This window comes from Stegodyphus dumicola, chromosome 9, assembly GCF_044657685.1.
Source record: "Stegodyphus dumicola isolate Sdum_Otavi_A_Nest chromosome 9, ASM4465768v1".
In the NCBI taxonomy this organism is placed as follows: domain Eukaryota; kingdom Metazoa; phylum Arthropoda; class Arachnida; order Araneae; family Eresidae; genus Stegodyphus; species Stegodyphus dumicola.
This window is the reverse complement of record NC_140776.1, coordinates 106,459,015-106,486,136: the sequence shown is the minus strand read 5'-3', so window position 1 is coordinate 106,486,136 and position 27,122 is coordinate 106,459,015. Positions and strand designations below refer to the sequence as shown.

Genomic DNA, 27,122 nt, shown 5'->3' with positions numbered 1-27,122 from the left:
AATAAACATCCAGACTGAATGAAAAATTGCTGTCATACTGGGCTTAAAATGCCAAGATTTTATACAGCACTGTAGTCATTTAGAACCAATAAAATCTATATATTTCAATGAAAAAATTATTTTATAAATGATACTGATATAATAAAAGTTCAACTAACCAGGAGGAGCATCTGGAAATACATGCGTAGGTGGCACAAATCCATTAATACCTCCAGGAGGTGGCATGTATGCTGGCGGGGGTGCTGGATAATACGGCCTTTGGTGAGGTGTATAGGGAGGCGGTTGGGGAGGCATATTTTGGTTTGCTGAAAAAATAAATACATTAAGAATTTGTAAAATACTGGCAAATGCAGGAAACACTGGTTATGAGGCCACTGGCAGAGGTTAAAATCACAACAATAATGAACCAATAAATCAGTTAAGTAACAAATGATGGTAACCTATTTGTATGTTGCATTATGTTGTACATTAAAAATTAAATTCATGAATAATATAAAGTTTAATATGTATAGTTATTATTATTGCATTAAAAACAATGTAAATTAATGAATAATATTGAAACAATGTAAATAAAAACAATGTAAATTAATGAATAATTATAACATCTATTTGTTAAAAGTAACCTTTTTAAAAAAATTAATTTTAATATAAATATTTTATAGAAAAACATTTAACAACTGTAGTGCAAGAGACCCAATAACTTTTGCTCATGGAAAAAATTTTAACATAGGAAAGAAAACCAAGCCTAAGGATGTTGGAGAAGCAATGCTGAAATGGGTATCATTCAAAAAAGCTACAGTTTGTCAGTATTTGGTCAGATATTTCAAATGAAGGACAATGACTTTGATAGACACTTTGGAGTTACTGCCTTTTTGAGGTCAAGTGGATGGTTAAGAAAGGTTCGAGAAGTAAAACACTGCACTACTACATCCTGCAATACTTAACAATAGAATTCCTGCAATACACTTATTGAAAATGATTTTATTAGTGATTAACATTAAACAGGAGAAAGTCAATGCACCTTCCAATTTCAGTCTCTTACCTTGTGTGAACTGCTCACATTCAGACACATCTTAAATGTAGTTTCACCAAATGCTAAAATCAACAGCGTCAAGTTTTAACATAATCACTCCTCTCTCTCCCCCCCCCATAACAAAAGATGACAACATTCAGCTTTACTCAGATGGTGATTTCTTATAATAATAATTATTGATTTGACAGCAAAATATTTTCACACTATGTAACTGGTCACCTAATAAATTAATTTAATAATATAATGGGCACATCTCCTTTTATAGCTGCTTTGGTAGAGAGAGGAAATGGGATGGTGAGAGAAACAAATGGTCAGAGATTTGTCATGCAGAGAGTTTAAGTTTCTTCGAGTAACTTTTTTTTATAACAACAGCTGCACTTAATGCATAAAATTATCATATTTTTTTCTTTTTTGTAACAATTAGCCGATCTTGGGTGGCCAGCCACCTATAGTTATAAAAAAGGAGAATATATATAATAATTTTAATATGTTCAACTAGTGTACTTTTATAAAAATATTTAATATTTTTAATTTAAACACCTCATAGTTTAAAAACATGTTTATTTAAATCAATCAAATTAAAAATTACAAAAAGTATTAAGAACTGTATTCATTACATTTAAATCACTTTGCTTGTTACTAATTAACAGAGATTAAATATGCAATTTAAAAATCTTACATTTTACTGAATGCTGGTGAGTGGAAGATAGATGCATTTTAATTCAGGGAATGGCAATGCTGCTTTTAAATACCCAATTTTTTGCTGATTAAAACTGAAAGACAAATATCCTACATTTTGTCAAATGGCAACAGTCTCACACACTGGAGAACAGTGTTGCAGATTTTTTTTTTTTTTTTCAAATCCTCCACAGTTTGTTAATAAAAAATTCATTAAATTTGTACAAAATATGAAATAAATACATAAGTGTGCTACCTTCATTTATTAAATATCATGTTCTTTGCATTTAAACCATAAAATTTATATGTCATAAAATAATTTTAAAATGAGCATATCTTTAGAATTTTCGATACACAGTTCCGCACACTGGAGATAAAAAGGTTTTTCCCTCCTGTAGAGTGCTGCCATTACTCGCTTTTAAATCGTTGAGTTTGTTAATCAAAAATTCGTTTAAGTTTCACAAAATATGAAATCGATAATAAAACAAATTTCAAATTTGGGTTTCAGATGCCCATATTCGCAGTAGGATTACGTCATTCAAAATTGGATGGCTCTAAGTACCGTTGTTTTATCACAATGCGAGAAACATGCATACATTTATGCAAATTCTTCATTATTATTTAATTTCTTCAAATGTAATACAGGGCAATACTATTTGGTGGCAACAGTTTGAAAAATGATACAGCTTTTTAAAGTTTTCAATGCAAAATCACAAAATGAAAACAACAGTCCTTCAGAGACAATTACCTTTTTTACTAATAAATTTGAAGTTCAAAATTCAAGCTCTGAGGCATTCATGTTCGAATGTAAGACTGTGTATTCAAAATTTGGTGGCTCTACGTGCCATCATTTCTCCAATGCAAAGAATATACAAATTTTTCATTTCTTAATAATAAAGATAACATTTGTTTTTTACATATTTAATTCATTTACTATTTTCAGTCTAACCTCAATAGAAAGCTACAGCCAGAAAGTAAAATACTTCTTGGATCATCAAAATGGTAAAATAAACACAAGTGTGCCTTGCCATTACTTAAGAGTCACGCTAGCAAAATTCCTGTTCAGAGTCCTGTTGGCCAGTTAATTTGTTAGGCACATTCATTACTAGAAGCAACTGCAGAATTAAGGACACAAGATGTTATCCATAAAAAAATATTTTAAAGTATGTTTATATTTACTTTTTAAATGAATTATAGTAAAAGATTGACTGTTTGGAAAGCTCGAAAAATGCCGAAATCTGACCAACTCACAGTGTATATAAAAACAGTTCATTGAAATCAAATGAATGGAAGAAAAACTTTCTGATCTGTAAGAAGAGTCATTCCATTTTTATCAACTGGACTATCAAACACCTATATTTTAATTATGCGAGATGTCGAAAGGAAAAAAGGACGTTCCATGCACAACAGACAAGTAAAACTTCATATTCGATTTAGAAATTATACTGACCATGAGAATTGGAAAGTTCGATTCTATTGTTGTCACAACTTTTTCATGTTCTACAGCCAATGTTCATTCACTTTCATATAAGTTTTTTTGAGGTTTACTTTTCTTGATGTTAGGATCGCAGAAATTTGAAACATTATACTGTATGCTGCTCCATTAAAAACAAGTCCCAATTTTTAATAATTTTTTCAAAGTGTGATTGATAAACAGCAGATAACTTATTATGTTTTTTAGAAAAAATAAAGCTAACTTATCGAGAAAATTGGATTTACATAAAGTCAAAACATTAAATTGGTGCTAAATCAGACTATTTGGGGACAGTTTCTGTTTGATTTGATAGTCCTAGTCTGACTTTATAACAGAGCTACAAATTTCTTATTTACTTAATTTTGTGCTTTTAAAAAAATAAAATTTGAAAACAATTCAGTTATTTGAGCTTAGTTGAATGACATATAGTTGAGATTTTATTGTATTTACAAAATTGTAATTAATAAATAGAAATTTATATTAAATTACTTCCATATGTATATATTAAATAATACAATATGTAGAAATTTAGTGAAATGCCTATTTACATTGGTCACCCATTCAGTCAGTTTTGCTTTTAGTGCGGTTTATAAATTTGGTTACAAACAAATCGCACTTCCTTAAGGCGAAGTTCTGGCTAAGCTATTCCCCCCCCATCAGACTCACCATAAAAAGAAAGTACCATGAATAAATGCTTTACAAGTCCCCCACTATGCACACAATCATACTTACATTGCTTACTTGATTATACAAATTATTTAGTATATTCTATATTTAGAAGCCACATCTAATACAGCCTTTCACACAGAGGTAGGTAATCAAATCATTCAGTTACTGTTGCATATGCTCAAGTGCAACTATACAAATTCTTACTCTCCTCCTCTTTTTATCAGCACTTCGAAATTTTTTTAAATAAAATGCAGATCAAAAATGAGGTAATTTTCTCTCTATACAGCTTGAACAACAGTATGTTTTGAATCTTAGCAAATACATTTATATTTTTATTTAAATATATTTATGAAGTCTAAAAAATATGGTTTACAACCCACAGTATTGGAAACAAAAAACTATATTCACTAACATAAAATAAAAACTAAAGATTTCTTTTCTGATATGATTATATAAATTCTAAACAACTCTAAATAATGTGTTTAAACATGGATATTATAGTACATTCAAACGTACACTGGTCATCAAGATTAACAAATAATGACAGAAATAAAATGTAACTGATACTTCATGAAAAATTATTGATAAGAAATTTGTACAAAAGCTTTAGTTACCATAAAATACAATGTTTGGTAGTTGATTATTTGCAAAATATTAAAATTAAAACTAAATTTAGAGAAACTGGAAAATGACGGCTAAATTAAATCCTCTCTTGTGGAAAACATTTTTCTTTAATATGGTGTATGGTAACTTCGGACAGATATGCACACCTTACATCTTGATTTCATAGACTTTAGGAAAGTGTTGATCAAATTTTGTGAAATTGCACGGCACTTTTAGAAAAAAGCATTTGTCAGCTCTTGGAAGGTCAGGGGAGGAATTTCACATGCTGAAATTCGACTTCCTAAGGCATCCTACACACGCTTCAATTGGATGAGCAAGGCAGCTAATCCATTTGAGTGATATCTTCCATTTTCAAGCATTCTGACAAAACATATGCTTAATGAAGTCGAGCATTGTCATCCATTAGCAAAAACTTTGGGCCAACAGCACCTTTAAACAGTCTAACTTGGGGTTCCAGTACCTGATCCACATATTGCCCAGCGGTTACAGAACCTCTTTAAAATATGGGCAGCTCAATATCATGATTCCTTCCCAAACCATTAAACTATGGGTCTTGGAAATGTGATATTTCACAGACAAGGGAAGGCAAGTTGCATGTTCTTTTCTCTGTCCAAATCAAAACATATCTAAAATGACTGACATCACTATATCTGAGCTTGTCAGTAAACAATACTTGGGCTACCACTGAACATGATGTTGGCACCAGTTTAAATGGGTCTCTTTGGAAGCTGGAGTGAGTGGTTTGAGTTACTGATCACTCTCAAAAACCACATTCACTTTAACACTACAGACTGGAATTCCAACATGCCTCCATAGCACACCACAATGTCAGTCACTGAATTTGCATATTTCTGGTGCTAATATATATGTGGAAGTGCAATTTTTACCACTGAACATGATGTTGGCACCAGTTTAAATGGGTCTCTTTGGAAGCTGGAGTGAGTGGTTTGAGTTACTGATCACTCTCAAAAACCACATTCACTTTAACACTACAGACTGGAATTCCAATATGCCTCCATAGCGCACCACATTGTCAGTCACTGAATTTGCATATTTCTGGTGCTAATGTATATGTGGAAGTGCAATTTTGTGTTCAGTTGCATTTAACTAACATAAATAATTACAGCATTGGGGAAAAGCCGCAACATCAGCTTGGTGAGCATATTTTTTTCTCATTACCCTTTAATTTTGATGACCAGTACTGGTATTTTGCAGGTACTGTAAAATCTAGAGATTTTACAATACCTGCAAAATTTGCAAGGAAATTGGTGTTTTACAATCATAACTAGATTTATTTCATGTCACAAATAATTAGTCAATATACATATTGAAAAGAAAGGAGAGCAAAATGGAATATTACCCATTTGAGCAGCTCTCAACATAGCTTGACCAAATTCTATTGCACCACCACTAAAGAATTTCAGCTTGAATGTGGCTTTGCCCGTCCAGTTTCCTAAAAATAAACAAAAATTGTACAACTAGAATAAATAGTGTTATTTATTCAAAATTGAGACCTCTTTAAATATGGAATCCCTTTATATTTTAGAGTAAACTTTAAGAAATGAAAGTGCAGGTAAATATTTGATGAGAACATGGTTCTGATTAGAATGAAGCTACCTAATTAATACACAATAAAATAGTGCTTGCTTATCTGCATTTCCAAACCTTTTTTTTTTGCCCCCCCCCCCATGCTCCACCTAAGCCATCTTTTCATGATGACCTGTCGTGAAGACTTGCCAGCATGAAACGTACTTATTTCCTCACTGACATGCTGGAGTGACAAAGTAATTTTCCATTCATCTCACCTATTATGTATTTGTGCCAAAATTTCTGGAATGTTTTAGAAAGTAGTATTTTTGGCAAAAGATGACGTTCTATGGCCTATAGGATTTGTGATACATGTAGATTTGACCCTCTGCTCGAAATGAGACAGAGATGATGCACACATACTTTGATTTTGCCCGCACACACTTTTACATGCATTATTATCTACTAATTTTCAGGCATACCAGTGCTAGGTAACTACAATTAGCAGTAGTTAAGAAATTTACATATGTGGTGGTTACATGTAGGGCTTATTTAGTATTTAAACAGTGTAATTATTCTATATAATATGATAATTAAACTGCTTCTTTCTGCAATTTTTCTTTATCAAAATACTCAATTATAAGCCCAATTAGATTTTAAAACATAAGGATGGCAAAAAGAAAGGGGGTCTGATTTTCAAGTAAATATGATAATTGCATTTTCAAAATTATCAAAAGAATGATTCAATTTTAGACCGATTGTCAGAGATACACATATATTTTAGAAAATGGTGTGTTTTCTGATCCTGACACTGGCTATATAACTGCTTCTTATAGGTATGACGGTTTTCTCACCAGATCTTTTATCATTCATATTTAGCATTTCATTAAAAGGCAAACTTTATCAGATAGATCAGATCAAACCATTTGTTTTAAAATATAATTTTCCAGAATATTTTCAAGATTAAGAATTGATTCTTATCAAATACTATGACATGTTTGCAAATTCTGACAATTAGCTTTGTAAACATTTGGTGCAAAATATGTTTTGGATATACAACATTTTAGAATCTTGCAATATTTTGGTCTTTGACCAACAGTTCCCAATGCGATCAGTGTTGACCATCCTGGGAGTCAATGAAATTTTAAAATATCAGCATAATCAAGATCTCATTGATTAAAAAAAATTAATGAAACCGATATTTAATTGTTTATTGATATAAAGCTTTACCATGTAGTTAGGAAAAAATCATATAAAATAAATATAATGGGAAATATACTAAAATTATACTAGGGAACGTTTTGTATCACAATTTCTGTCAAGTTCAATTTTTGAGCTGTTTTAGAGTTAAATATGTTTGCTAATTTCAAAACTGTAGTTAGTTTTGTTCTACCATAACAAAGTTTTTTCCTCAATACCTTATGTGAATATCACCACTCCCTACAGTATCAAGCACGGATCAGGACTACTGCTCTCGCACTGGCTGTAAGGAGCTACAGTATCCTATTTTTGATCACGAGAAATTGCATTTTTGCAATACTTTTGAACTGATGATAGATTTGTGTATTGCAATAACATACATTGTTTAAGGAAAGAGTTGGAAATTTCAGCCTGTAATGCAATTCAATGGTGATTGTTCATCAACAGCTCAAAGTGGAGGTTGAAGTGTGTCCTCCTCCATAATGGAAATTTGTTTGGTGCAGTCCCAACAGGTCACTCAGTTTATCTGTGCGAAAAATTCGAAGATATAAATTTACTTAATTACTTGCACATTGCCTTTTTGATCTGTTGCAATATCGCACACATCAATATATCACTATGCTGACCTACAATGCAAATATACAAAGCATGCAAATATACAATACATGTCACACAAGCATGTGCATGTGTGACAACAGAGCTCGTGAGAAGCACTGGGTGCAGTCCAACTGGCTGCCAAGATCTGACCTGAAACCTGGTGATCCAAATATTCTACATCACTACTTGTCAACAGAAAGAACATTATACTTCCACCTCTGCATATAAAACTGGGTCTCATGAAGCATTTTGTTAAAGCTTTGCCAACTGAAGGAAACTGTTTCAATTATCTCATTTTGGCATTTTCTAGCCTGTCATTTGAAAAGATGAAAGCCAGTGTGTCTGATGGTCCACAGATTTGACAGCTCCTTAATGATGAGCATTTTATCAGAACAATGACTGATCTTCAAAAGAATTCTTAGTTGGTATTCAAAATATTGGCAAAGAATTTCTTGGAAATACACAAGCGCAGAATAACAGTGAAATTATCCAGCAGCTTTTGGACAGCTTCAAAATGCTTGGATGCAACAAAAGCATCAAAACTGCACTTTTTATACAGCCATCTTGATAATTTCATAATTTCCCTAAAAAGCTTGGTGCAGTCAGTGATAAGCAGGGTGTGTGATTCCCCCAAGACTTGGTCCAAGTAGGCACAGTTCTAAGGTAGATGAAATGTACACTGTGGAAAAAAAAGGGGGGGAGGGACAGTTCTATATCTCCCATTCTACTGGGCTGATTGACAAAATTCAAATTGCATTTTTCATATCTCGAAAGCGCGACTTGTTATATTAGATTTATATATAGCACTATTCTAACATAGGTATCTTGACACAAAGTTGACTTTTTCTGAAATAACATACAAATTTTTTTACATATTTCGATTCTACGACTCAAATTTTGTAAAAATCGTACGAGTAGTTTTTAAAAAATTAGCTCCTCAATGTTAATTGAATTTGGCATATATTTATTAATATCTCTTTTTTTTATTAAACTTTTTGATTTTTCCTTTCAGATTTCGAAATTTAGATTCATTCCAAATAAAATCCACCCATTTTTCTGTTTTATTTTTAAAATTTCTATTTTTAAATAATTTTTATTAATTCATAAAAATTTTGAATTATAGTATGAATTATTATAAAATTTTTACCATCTTCTTAAAGTAGATGTAGTTCTAAACATACCTGCAAAAAATTAGTTTTTTTTTAAATTCAAAATTTTCTGAGATAATTTATATATTTGCATGTTTTGAAATTTGGCACCTTTTCCTAGAGTGATAATAACGCCAAATGTGGTTTATGAATTTTGTTACAGTGAATTGCCACAGCTATTTTTAACCTTAAATTTCAAATACATTTTTACGGAGAATTAATTATACTATATTTTTTCTCTCAATGATGCGTAATAAATATTTATTAATACTAACCTACTTTGTTAACATATAAGGTATTTCTCCCACTTCCCTAGCGTGCCTTCGTGGTGTAACGGTAGCACGCTGGACTGGTATTCCAGAAGTACGGGGTTCGATTCCCGGTGAAGGCAGTTGCATATTTTTCATCTTTTCTGCCTCCAATTAACTTAATGACTCTACAAGTGGCGCTTGAACTAAAAAGGGTGTTGGATAATAATTCTCCTCACCCAGATTTGGTGACTAGGTCCTCTAAAACCCTAGTTGCCCTTTAAAAAGGGGAGTATATTAGGTATTTCTCCCACTTCCCTAGCGTGCCTTCGTAGTGTAACGGTAGCACGCTAGGACGGTATTTCAGAGGTCCGTGGTTCGATTCCCGGCGATGGTGGTTGCATATTTTTCATCTGTTCTGCTTCCAATTAACCTAATGACTCTACAAACATTATAGATGATATTATTCAAATTTTTAATATTTTTTTAAAAAATATTTGCAAGAGTAAATTTTTACCTTCGCGTGTTGTCGTCTGCTACTTTACTTTAACTGCATTTAAATTGAATTGTCCGAAACTGAGATCGTTCGTTTGATGTTTATTGATGTTTTTAAGATTTGATGTTTATTGATGTTTTATCCCTTGGACTTTGCTTTAAATTTTATTTATAGTTAAAATGTTTAGAAAATGAAAAGATGTCTTCAGCTGAAGCGCATTTGCTGCAACTAATATTTAAAAAAAATCAACAAGAATGCAAAATCTATGGAAGTGTAACAATTGAAAAATCTTAATTTTCTTGTGTCAGCACTGAAAACGAATGTAGAAGGAAAGAAGGAAATTAGGGGGGAAAAAGCCAAAATTTAAAGGGGAATCTACTTCAAGATAGTTGGGTATTCAAAGAGAAAACACTTATGTGTACACCAGCAAATAGAAGCAATTGAGTTTGTGCTAACGGAAAAGACAAAAATGATATCATTGCAGATTAAAGAGATGAGCGACTGTATGATTGTAAAAATTTAAATTACTTCATAGAACATCATACCGTATCATAAACAGAGCATCCCACGATTTCTCAGTCGAATTATTTGAAGATTCACGAATTTATCCAGTGACATATATAGATACCATCTAAAGACGTTTTCTCTCTTGATGAAAGCAGTCTTCCCTTTCATCACATGCCTTCAAAATGTCTAGCCTCTAAAGATTAATAAAGGCTCTGAACAAATACTGATGAAATGGATTGAATTGGATTATTACGTTGTGGCAAAGCAGGGCTATCTGCCTAAAAGGAAGGATGCCTTCGTGAAGAACTTCCTAAGTGAAACCAGCTCGTATACACGTTATACATGAGAAAAAAACACAAAAATGCCCATGCAACCAACCCATTTGCCGGGTATCGAACCCCGGAGTGAACTACCAGTGTTCAGCGACTTTACCGCTCGGCCGCTAGTGGGCCCTTTTAAAATGGAAGGCAATAACTTTATTTAATATTAATATAAAAAATACCCAGATGTTTTGAAAAGTTGGATGCTTTTAATATACTTGCAGAATGCCTGAAAAAAAAAAAAAAGAGGAGCAAGCTATTAACAAGGAAAAATAAAATGTTTGCATAATTTTTTTTTTTTTTTTTTATTTTATGATATTTGATTCTTGCGATTTCAAAAATAAAATATTTGACTAGAATATGAAAAACATTTCAGGAAACTAAATGTAGGAAGATAAAATTGTGTAAAGCAATGAGCACAATGATAAAATTGTGTAAAGCAATGAGCACAATGATAAAATTGTTTAAAGCAATGTATGCAAGTCATCCTAAATTAAAATGTCGGATATACATATCTCTTATTTATACAGTCAAAAGTCGTTAATCCGGACTCGTCAGGACTTCGACGATTCCGGATTATCGATTTTTCCGGATTATAGATCATCAGTTTAAATCTCGTAAGATGGCATGCAGAAATTCTAAAATTAAAAATATGAAACCGTAATTTATGAAATAAAGAACAAGTATGATCTAAAGGGTATCAAAATTTACAAAAAAAAAAGGCTTAATAATTATTTGTTTACTTCATTAAACATTTCTTTCAATGTAAGTTGTTTAAGTTGCTTCGTTTTATGTGATAATACTTTCTCTTTAATTCTATAAACAGACATAATTTCTTGTTCTGTGACAAAGTTCCGCTGTACAAGTCCCGTTAATTGCTGTGCCGAGAATACCGACTAACTTGTCAATCGAAATTTTTTCGTTTTCACTAACCTCTCTGTCACATTCTTCATGTCTTTATCCATTTTTTGCAGCAATTCCACTTTTTGTTTGTTGGACATCGAAACATACTTTTGTTTTGTAGATCCTTTGGAAGTTCCAGCATCGGAAATTCTATTTGACATAATCGAAAGTTCAAGTTTACTTTTATAAAATTGCTCTTACAGTCTGCAAAAAGTAATAAGCGGGATCCAATTCGAAGATTAAGGAACAATGCAATCATTAACATTAACTGAAATAGATAATTAGATAATTTTAGCTTATACCGTACATTATACATTAAACGCGCAGGCGAAAACATATTCTGCACTTGCGCACACGCATATGCGCAGTAGTCAAGGTCTTACGTGCAAGCGTAAAACGCCTGTGCGCATGTGCCAACGTGGCGCATGCACAGAAAGTTTTTAGCTTTGAGGTCATGATTATAGATCATTCCGGATTATGGGTGTCCGAATTAACGACTTTTGACTGTATATCTTTTCCGAAAGGAACATTGAGAGGCGTTTTAACTATGCTTTACTGTATTTTATCTTTTAATATATGCAGTTTTTAAACGCTTCATAGTCTATGTCACAAATTCAAATAAATAAAATTAAATTCTGGAAAATTTATATTACTAAATATATTTAAAATGCACAGTTAGAATGAATGAATAGAAAATTTTAAAGCAGTTATCTGAAGAGATAATGAAACACAAACAATTAAAATAAAAGTTTAAAAATTAAAAAAATACCTAAAATAATAATTATGACTGAAAAATATAGTATAAAGAAAACTATCTGAAAAAAATAAATAAAAGATGCACCTTTTATTTAAATTAAACAGTTTGAATGAGTAAGTAGAAATTTTTAAAACAGTTATTTGAAAAAAACCATGCAACTTAAACAATTACAATGGAATTTGAAAAAGAAAAAAAAATATTTAAAATAATAACAATTATAATTAAAAATATAATCTGAACAACATTATTTGAAAGACAAAACGATGTGGCTTTTTTCCCCCTCATGCACAGGAAAATAGGTTGCCATATATTAAGAAATTTGCCAAGTGAACTTATTCTTCGCACAAACTGAAAAAAAAGTGCCAATATAAATTTTTGAATTTCTCTTTAATTTTGCACCAAATTTTACAAAATTTAATATCTAGGCATAATTTGAGTCGTAGAATCAAAATATGTAAAAAAATTGGTATGTTATTTCAGAAAAAGTCCGATTTTGTGTCAAAATACCTATGTTGGAATGATGCTATATATAAAAATCCAATACATATCCTAAGTCGTGCTTTTGAGACATGAAAAACACAATTTGAGTTTTGTCAATCTACTGTGTTAATTCAATAGACAATATTAATCAATGCGTAAAGCATTCCAACAATAGGTAAGCAAAATAGCACTTACCTGAATCATCAAGTTCTTCATTCAGGTATATCCAAAAAATACGCACAGGTTCAGCTTTTTAAAAACTTTAATCTGCATACAAGTTATAAAAAAGTGGTTATTACAAGAGATCAAAAACTACGCATCCACTTCCTAATGCATTCAGAAACAAACTAAACTAAAAATAGAACACTGATTACATCATAAATCATTGAGCGTGCAGTAAAAAACTTATGTAATCAGTTCCAATCGTTATGCGCGCACATAGACCGAGGTATCACATATCCCAACACAATCGGCCCATTAGAACGGGAGATATGGAACTATCCCATTTTTTTTCGCAGTGTACATATGATGGCTGACTATTGTTGGAGCATCAAGCGAAAATGTCCACAGATTAAACATTCTGGAAAAAGGCATCAAGTGAAAATTTTTACCTTAATAAGTACGTTTACCATTTGGTAAAATGACTACTACAGCACAAAGTCCAAAATTCGGATGTCCATTATGCAAAATGATCTAAAATCTGGACAAAACATTTTTTTGGTATGCTTTACGCATGAACATTTGATTTTTCTTTCCATAATAAAACATATGGAGATTTTCACTTAAAAATTCCGATTCTTAATTTCACTTAGGCACTAAATAAAATACCTCGTTATGGAAAAACAATCATGTAAGCATAAATTTGTAATAATTTGGCTCCGTAGCTGAGTATCTGCTTGGCATACATCTCAAACGTTCCCTTCTGTTCACCGATGTTTGCAGCGCTTACCGAAACATATATCCCTGAAGCCTATCATTTATTATATTTTGCTTTCATCACCGCATGTTTATCAATACATGACAGCTTCAGTAATAACTCATACAGTGATGTCTAAACTTTTTTAAATATTAGTAATTGAATAACAAGAGTACGGCAACCTTTTATGCTAACATTATGCGTGGCGATGATTATAGATTTTTAAATGTTCTAAGAAATGTTGACAAAGAAAAATTCAACAAACATTTCTTTTCATATTCTAAAAATAGATTTTATCAATGAAACTCATAGGCTAAAAGATTATATTTAGTGCTATTTTAATTAAGAATAACTGATATGTTATTCACCATAAACCCAGAAGCGATGGCAGAATATGTTGGCACCGGACGGCAGAATTTAGGGAAGACGAATTTTTGGAATTTGGGAAAGCAACGAGCAGAAAAATTAAGGGATGAGAAGTTTTTTTGTGATTTAGGGAAAGCACTGAGATGCAAAGTTTAGGTGCGGTGAAAATTTAGAACTTAGGAAGGCACTTTGTAGCTGAATTTAGGACCCATAGAGCATTATGCGATATTTACCTAGATAAAGCATTAAGTATATGTGGGAGTTTAATTATTCAGGACTATTTGTTTTAAGCATGTGCAAGAAATAAACATAGGTACAGTAAATAACTAATACAATTCGGGCTTAATTCAGTACACAATTGGAGCAAGACAAAATTTAGCGAAACAACTTGGCTTTCGTCACCAATAATGTATAACTGACGCTATTAAGCTAGGCTAAAATTATCTTTACTGATTCTAAGGCATTTCAGTTAATGTAGTGGACTGTGCTGCTCCCTAATCTTTTAGTTTGATCCAGTTTATTATTTTTTGCAGACTGTTATTATTACAGCAATTTTATAAAAATTAAGTTTGAACTTTCGATTATATCACAAAGAGTTCCCAATTCTGGAGCTGCCAAAGGATCTACAAAGAAAAAATTATGTTTTGATGTCCATTAAACAAAAAGTGAAATTGCTTCAAAAAATGGATAAGGGTATATATGTCTCAAAATTATGCGAGGAATATGGCATTGAAAAGTCAACTGTATATTACATAAGAAAAAGGAACTTTTTGAATTTTTTGTCGAAGCAACTTAAACAACTTACAATGAAAATGTTTAAAAAAGTAAACAAATAAATATTAAGCTTTTTTTTTTTTTTTTTTTTTTTTTTGTAAATTTTGATACCCTTTAGATCATAATTGCTCTTTATTTCATAAATTAAGATTTCATATGTTTAATTGTATAATTTCTGCATGCCATCTTACCAGATTTAAATTGATGATCTAACATCCGGAAAAATCCCAAATCTGGAATCGCCGACGTCCCGATTTCACACTTCGTACTGTATTTGTATGAACAAAATTTGACTTTTAGTAATTATATATAGCCTTTGTATGAATAAAACTATTGCTTGTGAACAGTACATTTGGTAAGTTTTCCTGTCTTTTTCCTTAATATGCATATTTTGCATGATTTTTGAGACAAACAAGAGGGTATACTGTAGTTTAAAAAGTTGACGTGATAGACAAAAATTGAGGTTATTATGGTTAAGAGGCCAAACGTTAGTCAGAAACAAATTACAGAGCGCTAAGACAATGTTATAATATCAAACAATGAAATTGCTGTTCCTCAGTATTATTTAATGCATTAAAAATAATTTTGAATGTATAAAATTTTTGTACAAAATAAAAGCAAGAAAATACAAGAAATATGAAGAATGGAAAATAAGGAACAGGCTGAATATTTTTAAATGAGGTTATTTAAAAGTTGAATTAAATAATTTTACGGCAAATATTAAAAAAATACATCACGTATCATCAGAAAAATGTAAGGAGATTAATGAAGAAATCCATTCCTTTATAAGGGGTCAATGGAAGAGAAAGTTTGGAAATCTCAGCTCTAGACTTGTATTTTCATTCAGAATTTAGTAACAGGAACATTTACTTTTTTTTCGCAGAATTTTGGTGCAGTTTAATCACCCATCTAGCAATTAAATAGAATTATTTTTACTTATATATATCAACATATATACTCTGTTACACATTACATTTTTAACATTAAAATTAAATTACAAAACAAAAAATTAGCTTACACTTTTATGAAACATATACATACCACCAGCTTGGGCATGCACAACACCTTTTATATAATTGGCGCCAAAAATTGGCTGCTCCAGTTCTAGACCACTCATACTGAAAAATGGGAAACTGAAAGACTGCAGAGGATCCTTTTCAGATTTATTCATAAATATCATCTAAAAGAAATTGTTTATAATTGCATACACATTCTTTTTAACTACGTTTAACATAAAATCAAGATTAAAACTTGATATATAAATGATTTGTTTTTCTTCTTTCTCTCTCATATTAGAAAAGTACAGTAATATCTTGAAGTTATGTGATGGGAGGAACCAATGAAAAGTATTTTTGTCTAACATAATTGGAAATAAGGAAATACAAATAAGGACCGAAAACACAGCTTGAAAAGGAAAATATGTAATAAAAAATGCAGTTATCATACAAAATAATAATAGTATAAATGTGTTACATAAAAATAATGTTAATGCAGATGATTTCAGAAAAATTAACAAACCTGTCTGCCCCCCCCCATTTAAATATTACTCCTTTGACCATGAACTACCACCAAGGAGTGCAATTTAGCACCAATTAAAGAAAAGCATGACAATTTAACACATTCATAACATCTATGGTTTCTTTCAGATCGATTCTTAGTAAGACAACTTCTCTTTTTATGAACAAGGTTATAAATTAACTGTTATTGCTGTATTTACCTGTTGCTTGGTGAAAAATTTTAAGGGCTGCAAAATCGCATTTGCGACTGCAATCTGTATCACTTACAATTGTGCAAAATTTCACTCTAAGATTCTAGAACAATTCATAAGACATATAAAGTACTGAATTATGTTCTTAAGTCCTTAACAGATAGCTGATTGTTTTGCTTCATACAGTTACTTAGATGTGCAAATGACCATCTTGCTAATATTTTGATGCTAATAATTTGCTTATCGCTAAAGCGACTTTCACACGAGTTAAAACCAATTAAACTGCAAGATGTTAACAGTTTAGATTAAAGCTAAGAATTGTCACTTTGGAGGGAATCCCATGTTAGGTATAAAGTGGTTACCAAACCAGTACTGAAAAACAAACTATCAACCAAGCTACAAGGAACTGTAACTATGAGTTCATGTAAGTTAGGGTATCACCATACAACAGATTAAAGATATCCATAGCTTGGGACTTTAGGATGCATTACAGTAATTTAGTTTTGCAGGTATCAGGTCATATATAAAAAATAATTTTATTCATATTTTTTTAAAAAAAAAAGACACAAAGAGAATAAAAATAAACTAGAGCACTCTTCAGAAAAGTAATTAATTTCAATGACATTTTTATAAAGAGAAATAACTTCTTTTAAAAATTTTTTCGTTAAATATAATTTACTTTTATACAACAATATAGTAAAGATTAAATATTGGATTTAAGTTCATACAACATTATATATATATATATATATATATATATATTTGACATACCTGTTTACAGAAGGCGGTTTTAAAATTAAAAAAAATTCCAGGTTAAATCTGCCTTTTATCAAGTTACTGGAGTCATTACTTCCTGATCATCTACATAGCTTTTGTTATTCTAAATTCCTACACATATGAGTTTTTATAACCTATAGTCATTTTGGTCTGCTGAAAAATTACTATGTTTAAATATAACCATAAAGTATTCTGTTTATTACTGACCAACAGCCCATTATGTCTACGGGTTAAAGATGGTTTGAATCTTTGCCTACAATAATAATGGTTATTTTAATGAAATATTCAAGACCCACTGCAAGTATAATCATCATTTCTATGTTTTTCACAATCGATAGTTCCTTCTTCCAATCATTTCAGCTGCCACTCAATGAATGGAAATCTATCAAAACTCTACTTAGTGCAGTTTTGCTCAGTCAAAACAGCACAGAGTAATCTTCTGTTTCAGAATAAATTTTAGTAACTTCAAAGCAAAATAACAACTAGAAGCAGTTACAAAAATAATTATCAACAGAATATGGTATACCAAATAATGATTAAGGCAACAAGAATCAGCAAAACTTTCCTGTGTGGTTCTGCTACACTGATGAAACCTTTGTTTTCTTTGGCAGTAATTAAGATGATTTAAGTAAAGTTCTTTCAATAATGAATTCCACGGATCCTGCTGTTCATTTTTCAGCACTGCAAAATTCAAGAATATTTCACTGATTCTTATTGCCCTAACACCTCCAAGAATATAGTAGCCTTGCTTCACTAATTCAACAATAATACAACAACAGTTTTTTTACAATAACTTAAAATCATGCAAAAAATGTAACTAAATGAATTTTAAATTAAAAGACACTACACTTAAATTTTTTTCACCTTTTTATGACCAATTTATTTCAAATGGAATTTTATTTTATACAAATTTATTTTTATACTGAATAGCTTATTCCCCCTTGCTCTGTTTTCATTAAAATTTAACAACAAAAATAACTAACATATAACTGTTCCCAGTTTTGCACAATTAGCATTTCAAGCAATTATTCAGAAATACTTTCAGATCAATGTTGGATCTCCTATACTCCCTTATACTAATTTATAAATCTTCCATTTATGAAAAATATATTTTGGAGTTTTGTAGAGAAATTTAATTACACACAATGTATGAAAAAATTATCTTGCATAAAGTAATGAACCAGTGTCTCCCATAACAATGCATTTATTAACAAAAAGAAAAAAAAAAGACATTTATTAAACACATATACACACATCACAAAACAATTGATAACCTTAAAAAATAATATTAATAAAAATAAATAAATAACCCAAGCACAATGCAGTACAAAATCCAAATTCAAGAATGATCTAAAATCCATACCTCCTAACAACTGGCAATTTTTTTGCAATGCTTAATGCATACACATTTGATATTTTTTCATAATAAAACATGCTAAGAGTTCTAATCTTTAACTTATCTAAGTCCTAATCTTAACTAAATTAGCACTTCGATCCTGAAGAAACACAATTATTTATTAACATAAATTTTTATGGTCAATAAGTTGACTCCATCGCAGACTTTTTGCTCTGCACACATCTCAAATCAAAAATTTCTACATTAAAACATCATATCGGATATTAACTTACTGAATAACTTAAATCTATGATAGCAAACTTGTGAACCACTTTCTATTAATTTTTGCTTTCATCACGGCATGACTATCAACAAAGGGCAGCTTGAGAAATGACTCACACAGGAATTTCTAAATAATTTTATTAAAAATACATCAGTAACTGAATACTAAACAGCATGACAACCATTTACACTGACATTACTCTTATTGATGATTACAGACTTTACCTGGCTGTGCTGGGAAGTGCTGAGTGTGTTAACGATGAAATATATTTTGTAAATGATACTCAAGTCTAAAAGATTATATCTAGTGCTGTCTGAATTAAATTGATTTATTATTCAGATAAGCCCACGAGAAGTGCAGCCACACCAGGTAGCAAAATTTTTAGAATTTACAGAAGGATTAAGAACAAAATTAAAAGGTGGCAAAATCTTTAATATTTAGGAAAGGCACTCGAATGCAAAATTTAGGCATGGCAAAATTTTTAGAATTTAGGACCCGCAGAGATTGCACCAGTGGCAAAATGTCTACAGCTGACCCTGGATAAGCCTTAAATATATGCACGTATTTATATATTCAGGACTCGGACAAGCCTTAAACGTGTGCTGGAAATAGCCATAAAAGTATAATAAATAACTAAACTAATATAATTTATTTAAAACTTCTTAGACACACAATAAAAGCAACACAAAATTTAGTGGAACACATGTCTGCAGTTGCCATTTTTATAATACATCGCCAACAGTATACAGCAAACACTAAGCTTTTTGATGACAGCCAGAAACTTTAAGGTTTTTGAATATGGCAAACAAAATGTAAAATTTTTCAATTACTTGAATTTGAGAAAAATATGGAAAAGTAATAAATGAAGATGGTATGATAGAAGTTTTCCATTGTGATGACAAAGTCCCAATAATCAATCAACCAATGGACAATAAAATCTGTAATACGGTCCTAAATCCAGAAAATATCACTACTGGCAGAGAAGAAAGTAATAAAGTGGTTGTTGAGAATGAAACAACTTTGACTGATGATTTAGTGAAAATTCTCAACATGGAGTAAGGACCTGAACAATTAAATTATTTTGAACAAGAAATTATGTCTATCTCTAATAGTCAAGAGAAGTATTAGCATTAAAAAAAAACAAAAGAAATGACATATTAACTTGGTACTTACATACTTAAATTGGTACTTATGTATTAACGGCACCCACCGCAGCTGCAGATTTGCCGGTTTTTAAGTGCAGCCAATCTACATTTAAAATTTTTGTGACAAATCATAAATTAAAACGTATTATTTAAAATCAAAACACTTTACTTAAAATCAAAGTAGTCAATCAGATTTCAGTGGAAAATGGGCCGATATAGAGTTTAACATAGATTCAAAACAGTCTCTATTTTCTTTGACTTGATGCTGTCGCCATATGAACTCTGCTAAATAAGATTTTAAATGATGTCTTGCTGCCCCCTATGTCTCTTGTTCATTCATTTAGCACTGCCCCACATTCTCTCAACTGTTTTGTGTATGAACTCCTGTATCAGGATCAATAAAATTGTATTTATGAATAAATGCATGTAGGAATCCTTTCCCCCCCCCCCATTCTATTTGTTTGGTAACCTTTCTAACTATCAGAATAAATTTTTGTGCTACCATCTGCAATGTTTTCAATAATTTTATTGAGAAGGGTAGAGCCAGTTCTATTAGGAACAGTGACAACAAATAAATCTTTTGTTTCTCTACATTTACCACCAAACACCCACTGTACTCGACCACAATTATTTTTATGCTTAGTAAACAAACTTTCATCAATTTCCACAATGCAATATGGTCCATCTACCTTCTTGTTTGGTTTATTCTCCATATCCAAGACACATAATTCCCGCATGTAATTGTTCCAATCTATAATAGTTTTATTCAATAAATCAAGTTGCTTTTCACAAAATTTAATCAATGCCAACTTCTTGTACCAGCAGTATATGAATCTCAAAGATGAACAAAATGGAATTCTGCTTCATTCAAACCAGTTATATTTTCTAAGTCCCACTTGCTGATCACACTGTCTTAAATTAAATTTCCAAAATGTAAGTTTACCAAAATAAAGTTTCATATCATGCGAATTGGTAGATTTTCGTTTTTTTCGTAAAATATTTATTTCCTGAAAAAATAAAATTGCATATTCTTCTGTGTTTGGCACATCCCAAAGACGCATTTTCATAGCACTAAAAAATAGCATCACAAATCAGCAAACAACAAGGCAAAAAGGAATCCAAAAGATAATTGCGTGAGAACAACAGGATTATTCTTTATTGGCACATCAGCATACCTTCTGCTGCGGCGGCATTAATACGTAAATACCAAATATTTAATAAAGCAAACAAATAAATACTGATAATATTCTTTTGTACATTTGGGTTCCCTTAAAGTCATAAAAATTCCATTATTTAATAAACGACTATTTTATAGTTTCAATTTTATGATTACTACATATTACATTACTAGATAAAAACTGACAATCTAAATCCCAGAAAATTTTCAAATCTGGAATCACCAAAGTCACGACGATTCTGGATCATGGACTTTGTACTGTGTATGGTTCTTGGTGAAATAATATTAGGTTTAAGATAGCATATTCAAATATGCAATTATAAGATAGCATATTCAAATATGCATTTATAAAACAATTTCTTTTTTAATAAATAATTAATTTTTAATTCACTGTAAATGAGAAAACTACAACTCTGCATTTCCTTTTGATGGCCACCTCACTAAATACTTTTAAGATTCGGTCTACTTTATGTTAGTAATATAAGGAATGAAAAGTGATGCTATACATATATTAACACGTAAAGCCTGGCACCGAATTTGCTGTCCTTTCCGTTCGCCGGCACGAGTGATCAAGTGGTGCAATGTTGCACGGTGATCTGTGACTTCATGCACTGAATAGAGCTTATCTGTTGGTGAGCTTTGTCAGCTACCAACATACAAGCCCTGCATGTGCGTGACAAAGCTTGCGGTTGCGAATGTTAATACTGTCAGTCCCGTGGACTGCCACTAGCCAAACGAAAATTCTGACGCCGGCCAAATGAAAATTCCAGTGGCCACAAGGAAAGCTTACTGCCGGTCCCTAGGGACCGGCGCCAGGTTCAACGTGTTAATGCAACCACTTTGGGGGCAGTTTAGCAATTTTCTACAGAAGAACAAAGAATAAGGGCATACGAGTTTAAAAATACTAAAAAATGAATCAATAAATTTACTTGCAAATGGGTTTTAATTTTTTTCTGCTCACAAAAAATTCATGGTGAATGCTCTGAGAATATTCAAAGCAATTATTTTCTTCAGCCCAAAATAATACCACATCCCTGCAGAAATTTTACTGCAATTTCTTCCACTGCAGCTAAATCTCACAAGCATAAATTTTAAACTGTGTTAAGACTAAAAATACCACAATCTAGCTTAAAAAATAGTGAAGAACCTTGTAATCAAATAAAAGAACACAAACAAAAATGGCAATAAAACTGAAGAATTTTTATGTGCATTATTGCCACAGTCTGGAACATTTTGAAACTCTGATGACCTCTGCTAAAAGTGGCTAAAGCTCATATGCAATTACCAAAATAACAAGAACCTTATATCTTCATCTTACAGTGAAATTTTTGAAAATTTTAAAATCTCTTTTTGCAGTGTTTCTTTGGTACTCACCCTGTGGGTTGTGAGGTAAATTCTTCCTTTCTTTGTTCCACCAAAATCTTTAGTCCCATTTCCTTCGATTATTAATTCAACTCCATCACAATATAATAATATTCTGCAACAGATTTTTGTTCTATTACTGAATGGCAATCTACACATACATAAAGGTAGTTTTTAAAATATAAAAATAAGGAAATAGTACATCTCCACTGTATTTGCGACAAAACTTACCTTTAGATTGATAATGATTTTTAAAAATTTCTTATTTAAAAAAAAAAAAAAAAAAAAAAGGTCTTTTTGTCTTAGTAGTAATTCATATAGACCACCGGTTCTCAACCTGCTTTGCTCCACGAACCCCTTCATCATTACTAGATCATCGCTCCCTCTTTTCCCAGATTTAAAAAAATGCATATGCATACATTTAAATTTCATTTATTTTGAAATGAGTTTTATAAATTAAACAACAAAAAGTAGAGAAAATGCTAATAAATATAAAAACTTGAATAAAAGCAGTTTTTTATATTCATAAAAATCTGACTGCATTCTTTCTGAAACTATGAAATCCCCTTACCCCCTGGTAGAGACAATTCAAAAATATTTCCAAAATTTTGAATATCTATATTAGAACTTTCACAAAACAAATGTTTTTCTTGAAAGTCGAAATTTTTCAGCGGTGGAGTGAATAATCAAAAGGTATTTATTATATCAGATTCTCAAACTGAAATGACATAAAAAAATATTTGACTAGTTTTATTCACACTGCATTTCAATTTTCATATATGATGACAGGTTTCAATAAACTGCATGTTAAAGTGGTACTTACTAAAAATCTCATCGATCATTTTTGCCTATTAACCACTTGCGCTAAAAAGACGTGCCACGCACGTCGAGATGCTTTTGTCTCAAACCGCGAGCGACATGAACACCACGTCGATAGGCATTTATCACAAAAATGGAAATAACGTGGTGCACATGTCGCCTAACAACGAGATCGCTTATTTCTCGAGTTACAGCTTTGGATTGCACTTGCAGACGCGGAGCGGCATAAATGAGACACTTTACCGCTTGTTATATTGTAGTGCACGGCACCACAACCGTGAAGTTTAGGCGTAGCGCAAGTGGTTAAGGAAAAGACACCAAACTACGCGATTTTTCGCCAAAAATGGAAAAATCTTCTTCAAACAAGTCGAGTTTGGTGTAACCTTGATTACACAAGTTAGTTATTATTATCCTTGAGTAAAGACTAGTTTTTTCCCATGTATCACGCATTAAAAAAAGATTAAAATTTGGAACCTGCCTACTAAAGAAGAGCATGCTTCTGAATATTTCCAAAGTTATGGAATCTTACCAGCGATTAAATTAAAACCTAGCGAAAATAATTGCTTTTACAGTATATTGCCTTAATAAAATAATGGAAATTTTTAATGAAAAATTAAATATAAATAAATGATAATATAATAGATTTGAAAGAAAAATAAGAATAGAACACTTTTTCTTGTATTTAGTAAATGCATTTTTTTTAGTTTCGCGCCGTTTCTCAACAGGATTTTCCATAAGTACCGTTAAAGCACATAATTTACTCCAAATTGATTTTCCAATAAATTCATTAAATATGAATATCATTAATTTTTTCTTAAAATTAACACACAAAAAATTTTAAGTATATTACTATAAGCTTTCAGCTGCTATCAGGAAAAAAAAAAAAAAAAAAAAGAATAGTTCGATTAATGTTTTGTACTTAAATCTGGACCCCTAAACAATTTAAAAACGTAAATAAATAAAAATTTAAAAAAAAATTCCCTTCACAAAGTGTAGATAGGGAGAATATAATATACATAAAAATATCTGATGTGGACACCACAACTTCCTTGTATGCTTACTAAATTATACACAGTTTTGTTGCATTTCATTTAAACTTATATCCTCAAATTATTCTGACTGAACTAACTTATCCCTCAAGGAAAGCTGAAAATGATATCAGAAATTATAAGTTTTTAAATTACATAAGATGGCCAATTTTTGTCATACAGGAGTCAAACTTATCATAATTTTTTTTTTACATAAGCGAGTATAAAACTTTCCAATATTTATTCTTAGTATAAAATACTTTTATTTAAATGTATTGCTTGCTTAAACTTTAATACTACTGCTTTTATTTACATACAAAAACATCTTATTAATTATAAAAGTACACAAAAGCACATTTTAATATAATCATTTCATAGAAATGACTTACACAATAAATCAAATGTATTCAGATGATGCATTTGTCAAACCATTTCACAATTTCAGCATATTGTCCATTTATCACTAACTTTTTAACTGTCTCGCCCGAAATATTCTCAGGCACAGCACTGGTATTCCAAAATGTCACGCCCAAGTATTACTCAGGGTAAATTATTATTATTTTTTTGAGTGCATCGTATTGTTATACCCGAATATATATTGTGAGAAGTTTATAGTGAGTTTATCATTAACTTTATTGTAAGAAGTTTATTTATTTAGTTTTATTTATTTATTGAGTCTACAACACAGTGCAAAGTTTGTTGCTCAAGAAAGGATGAAAATGAAGAAAAGACAAGAAAGGAAACATGATTCTGGTGTACTGATTGTGGAGTTGGTTTGTGCTTGGAAAATTGTTTCCAGTTATACCACACAAAACTGAAATACTGAATTACTAAACTTTACAACTGCCACACTGAGTGGCAGCCGCTTCAAGTGAATATGCATTGGCTACAAAAAACCTTAAAATTTTTATGCATGTAATTCAAAATATCAGTTTTTAACTACTAAGTATATTTTATTCTGTACTAAACACTTGATTTTTGCAATAAAAAAATTATAATTTATGTACCCAAATCATCAAAATAACAGTTAAAGGGTTAATAAAAGACTATTTTCTTCAGTTATTTTACAGCTGTCAATCTATTATCAGAAAATTAATTTTGGGCAAGGGGGAAGTCAAAAGCAAAATTTGCACAGCAGGTCATAGAGGAACCAGTAAAATAAATAATTTATACATAATAAAACTATAACATATTTTTAACTCAAATTTAGATTTATAAACTAATCAAATTCTGAAAATGCATTTTGCACTGCTATTTTAGAGCAAGATCACCACTCAAATTGATAGTATTTTTATACACTACATTGTATATATTCTCTTCATTAAGCAGCAATTTATTTTTAAAGGATAACTAGGCATCAAAACAATTTATCAGCAATGCCAAACAACACACAGAACTTCATGGAATATTGAGAACAACTTTTTCTCATATGCTGAAAATCCAGCAAAACATATCATAATTCAAAGTTTAACAAGTTTGGATACTGAAATAACATTGCTTTGCTGAGTATTTTTTTGAAATTGCAAAGACTAAAAACAATTTAAATGTAGATCCCTTAAAATTCACTTATAGAAATTTGCATAAAAAAGTTTTTTTTATCCTAATTAGAAATCACAATCACATCCAGGTTATTTCTTTATAACAGTGAAACACCATTTATGTGTTTCTCATTTGTATGTTGCATAACTTCAATTATACTACGTCGCTTTTGATTACTTACTGCATTAGTTTTACATTTCACAGTCTCACCATTGAAGTATTTTTCCCAGAAATGGAGACAGGTGAAGGAAACAAAGGCAGGAGACATAATAGTCTAGTACAGGAATTGAAAACCCTTTTATGAATACAGGGGATAGTTGAAAGGAGAAATACATATTTTTTTCCCCTTTTGCTCAGGATGCTTTGTTAAGTAAACTAAACTAGATGGAGCAGAATTGACTAACACAAAGTATTACAAAAGCAAAAGGCATTCTCAATGAAAGATAAAATTATCTTAAAAGAATTTGATGAGAATACTGGTTTGGCTGATATAGCAAAGAAACTAGATATTCCTATGTCAGTACTAAAAATGGCTGTTTATGATCGAAAGACGTTGAAGAAAGAACACAAACAGAGCATGACAGATTGTGGGCAATTCACTTCAAAGAAATTTTGTGTTCAAGATTGAAAGTTTCCCGAGGTCGAAGCCATTTTGCTAAAATTTTTCATTCAGTGTCATGCATACAATATTCTAGTGAATGGCCTACATTAATTAAAAAAAAAAAAAAAAAAAGACTTCAACTGAATGCAATGAAACCTTGCTTTTTAACTGGATAACTGCTTAAGTTTAAATTGTGGCATGGAATCTCAAATGAGTCCTTTACATATAGGGTTCCATAAAACTGTTCCATAAAAGTTCACAAAAGCCCAGATGGTTCAAACATGTTAAAATTCTTCCATTATAATATAAAGCAAATAATAAATAATGATAATGGCCATTTTTACAGAATGGCTCAAGAAAATGTATAAAACCATAAAATTTTACTTTTTATGGATCAATTTACCATTCATCCTCAAATGACAGATTTCTTGCAAAATGTGAAAGTTGTTTTCTTCCCAGCAAATTGCACTAGCGTTACAACCTTCAGATATGGGTATCATTAAAAATTTGACAATGTTCTGCAGGCAAAGACTGATTCAAATAGCCCTTCAAAATAGTACAGGAAAACAGAGAAAAAGTATATATTCTTAAGGCTATGAATATGACTTCACTTGTCTGGATTTAAAAAAA

The 27,122-nt window shown here is 30.9% G+C and overlaps 1 protein-coding gene across 3 annotated transcripts in view; it reads right to left on the bottom strand.

Moving 5' to 3' along the window:
* Positions 1-27,122, bottom strand: part of LOC118201005 (uncharacterized) — a 66,709-nt gene that overhangs the window by 21,467 nt on the left and 18,120 nt on the right. For 2 of the 3 annotated variants that reach the window (XM_035373014.2, XM_035373013.2), the window contains exons 2-5: positions 22,518-22,620; positions 15,759-15,897; positions 5,839-5,931; positions 159-305 (exon numbers count right to left, since the gene is read on the bottom strand). In XM_035373014.2, the coding sequence (XP_035228905.2) occupies positions 159-305; positions 5,839-5,931; positions 15,759-15,897; positions 22,518-22,620 (482 nt within the window). The remainder of the gene's footprint in view (positions 1-158; positions 306-5,838; positions 5,932-15,758; positions 15,898-22,517; positions 22,621-27,122) is intronic. The other variant, XM_035373015.2, reaches the window with a different exon arrangement.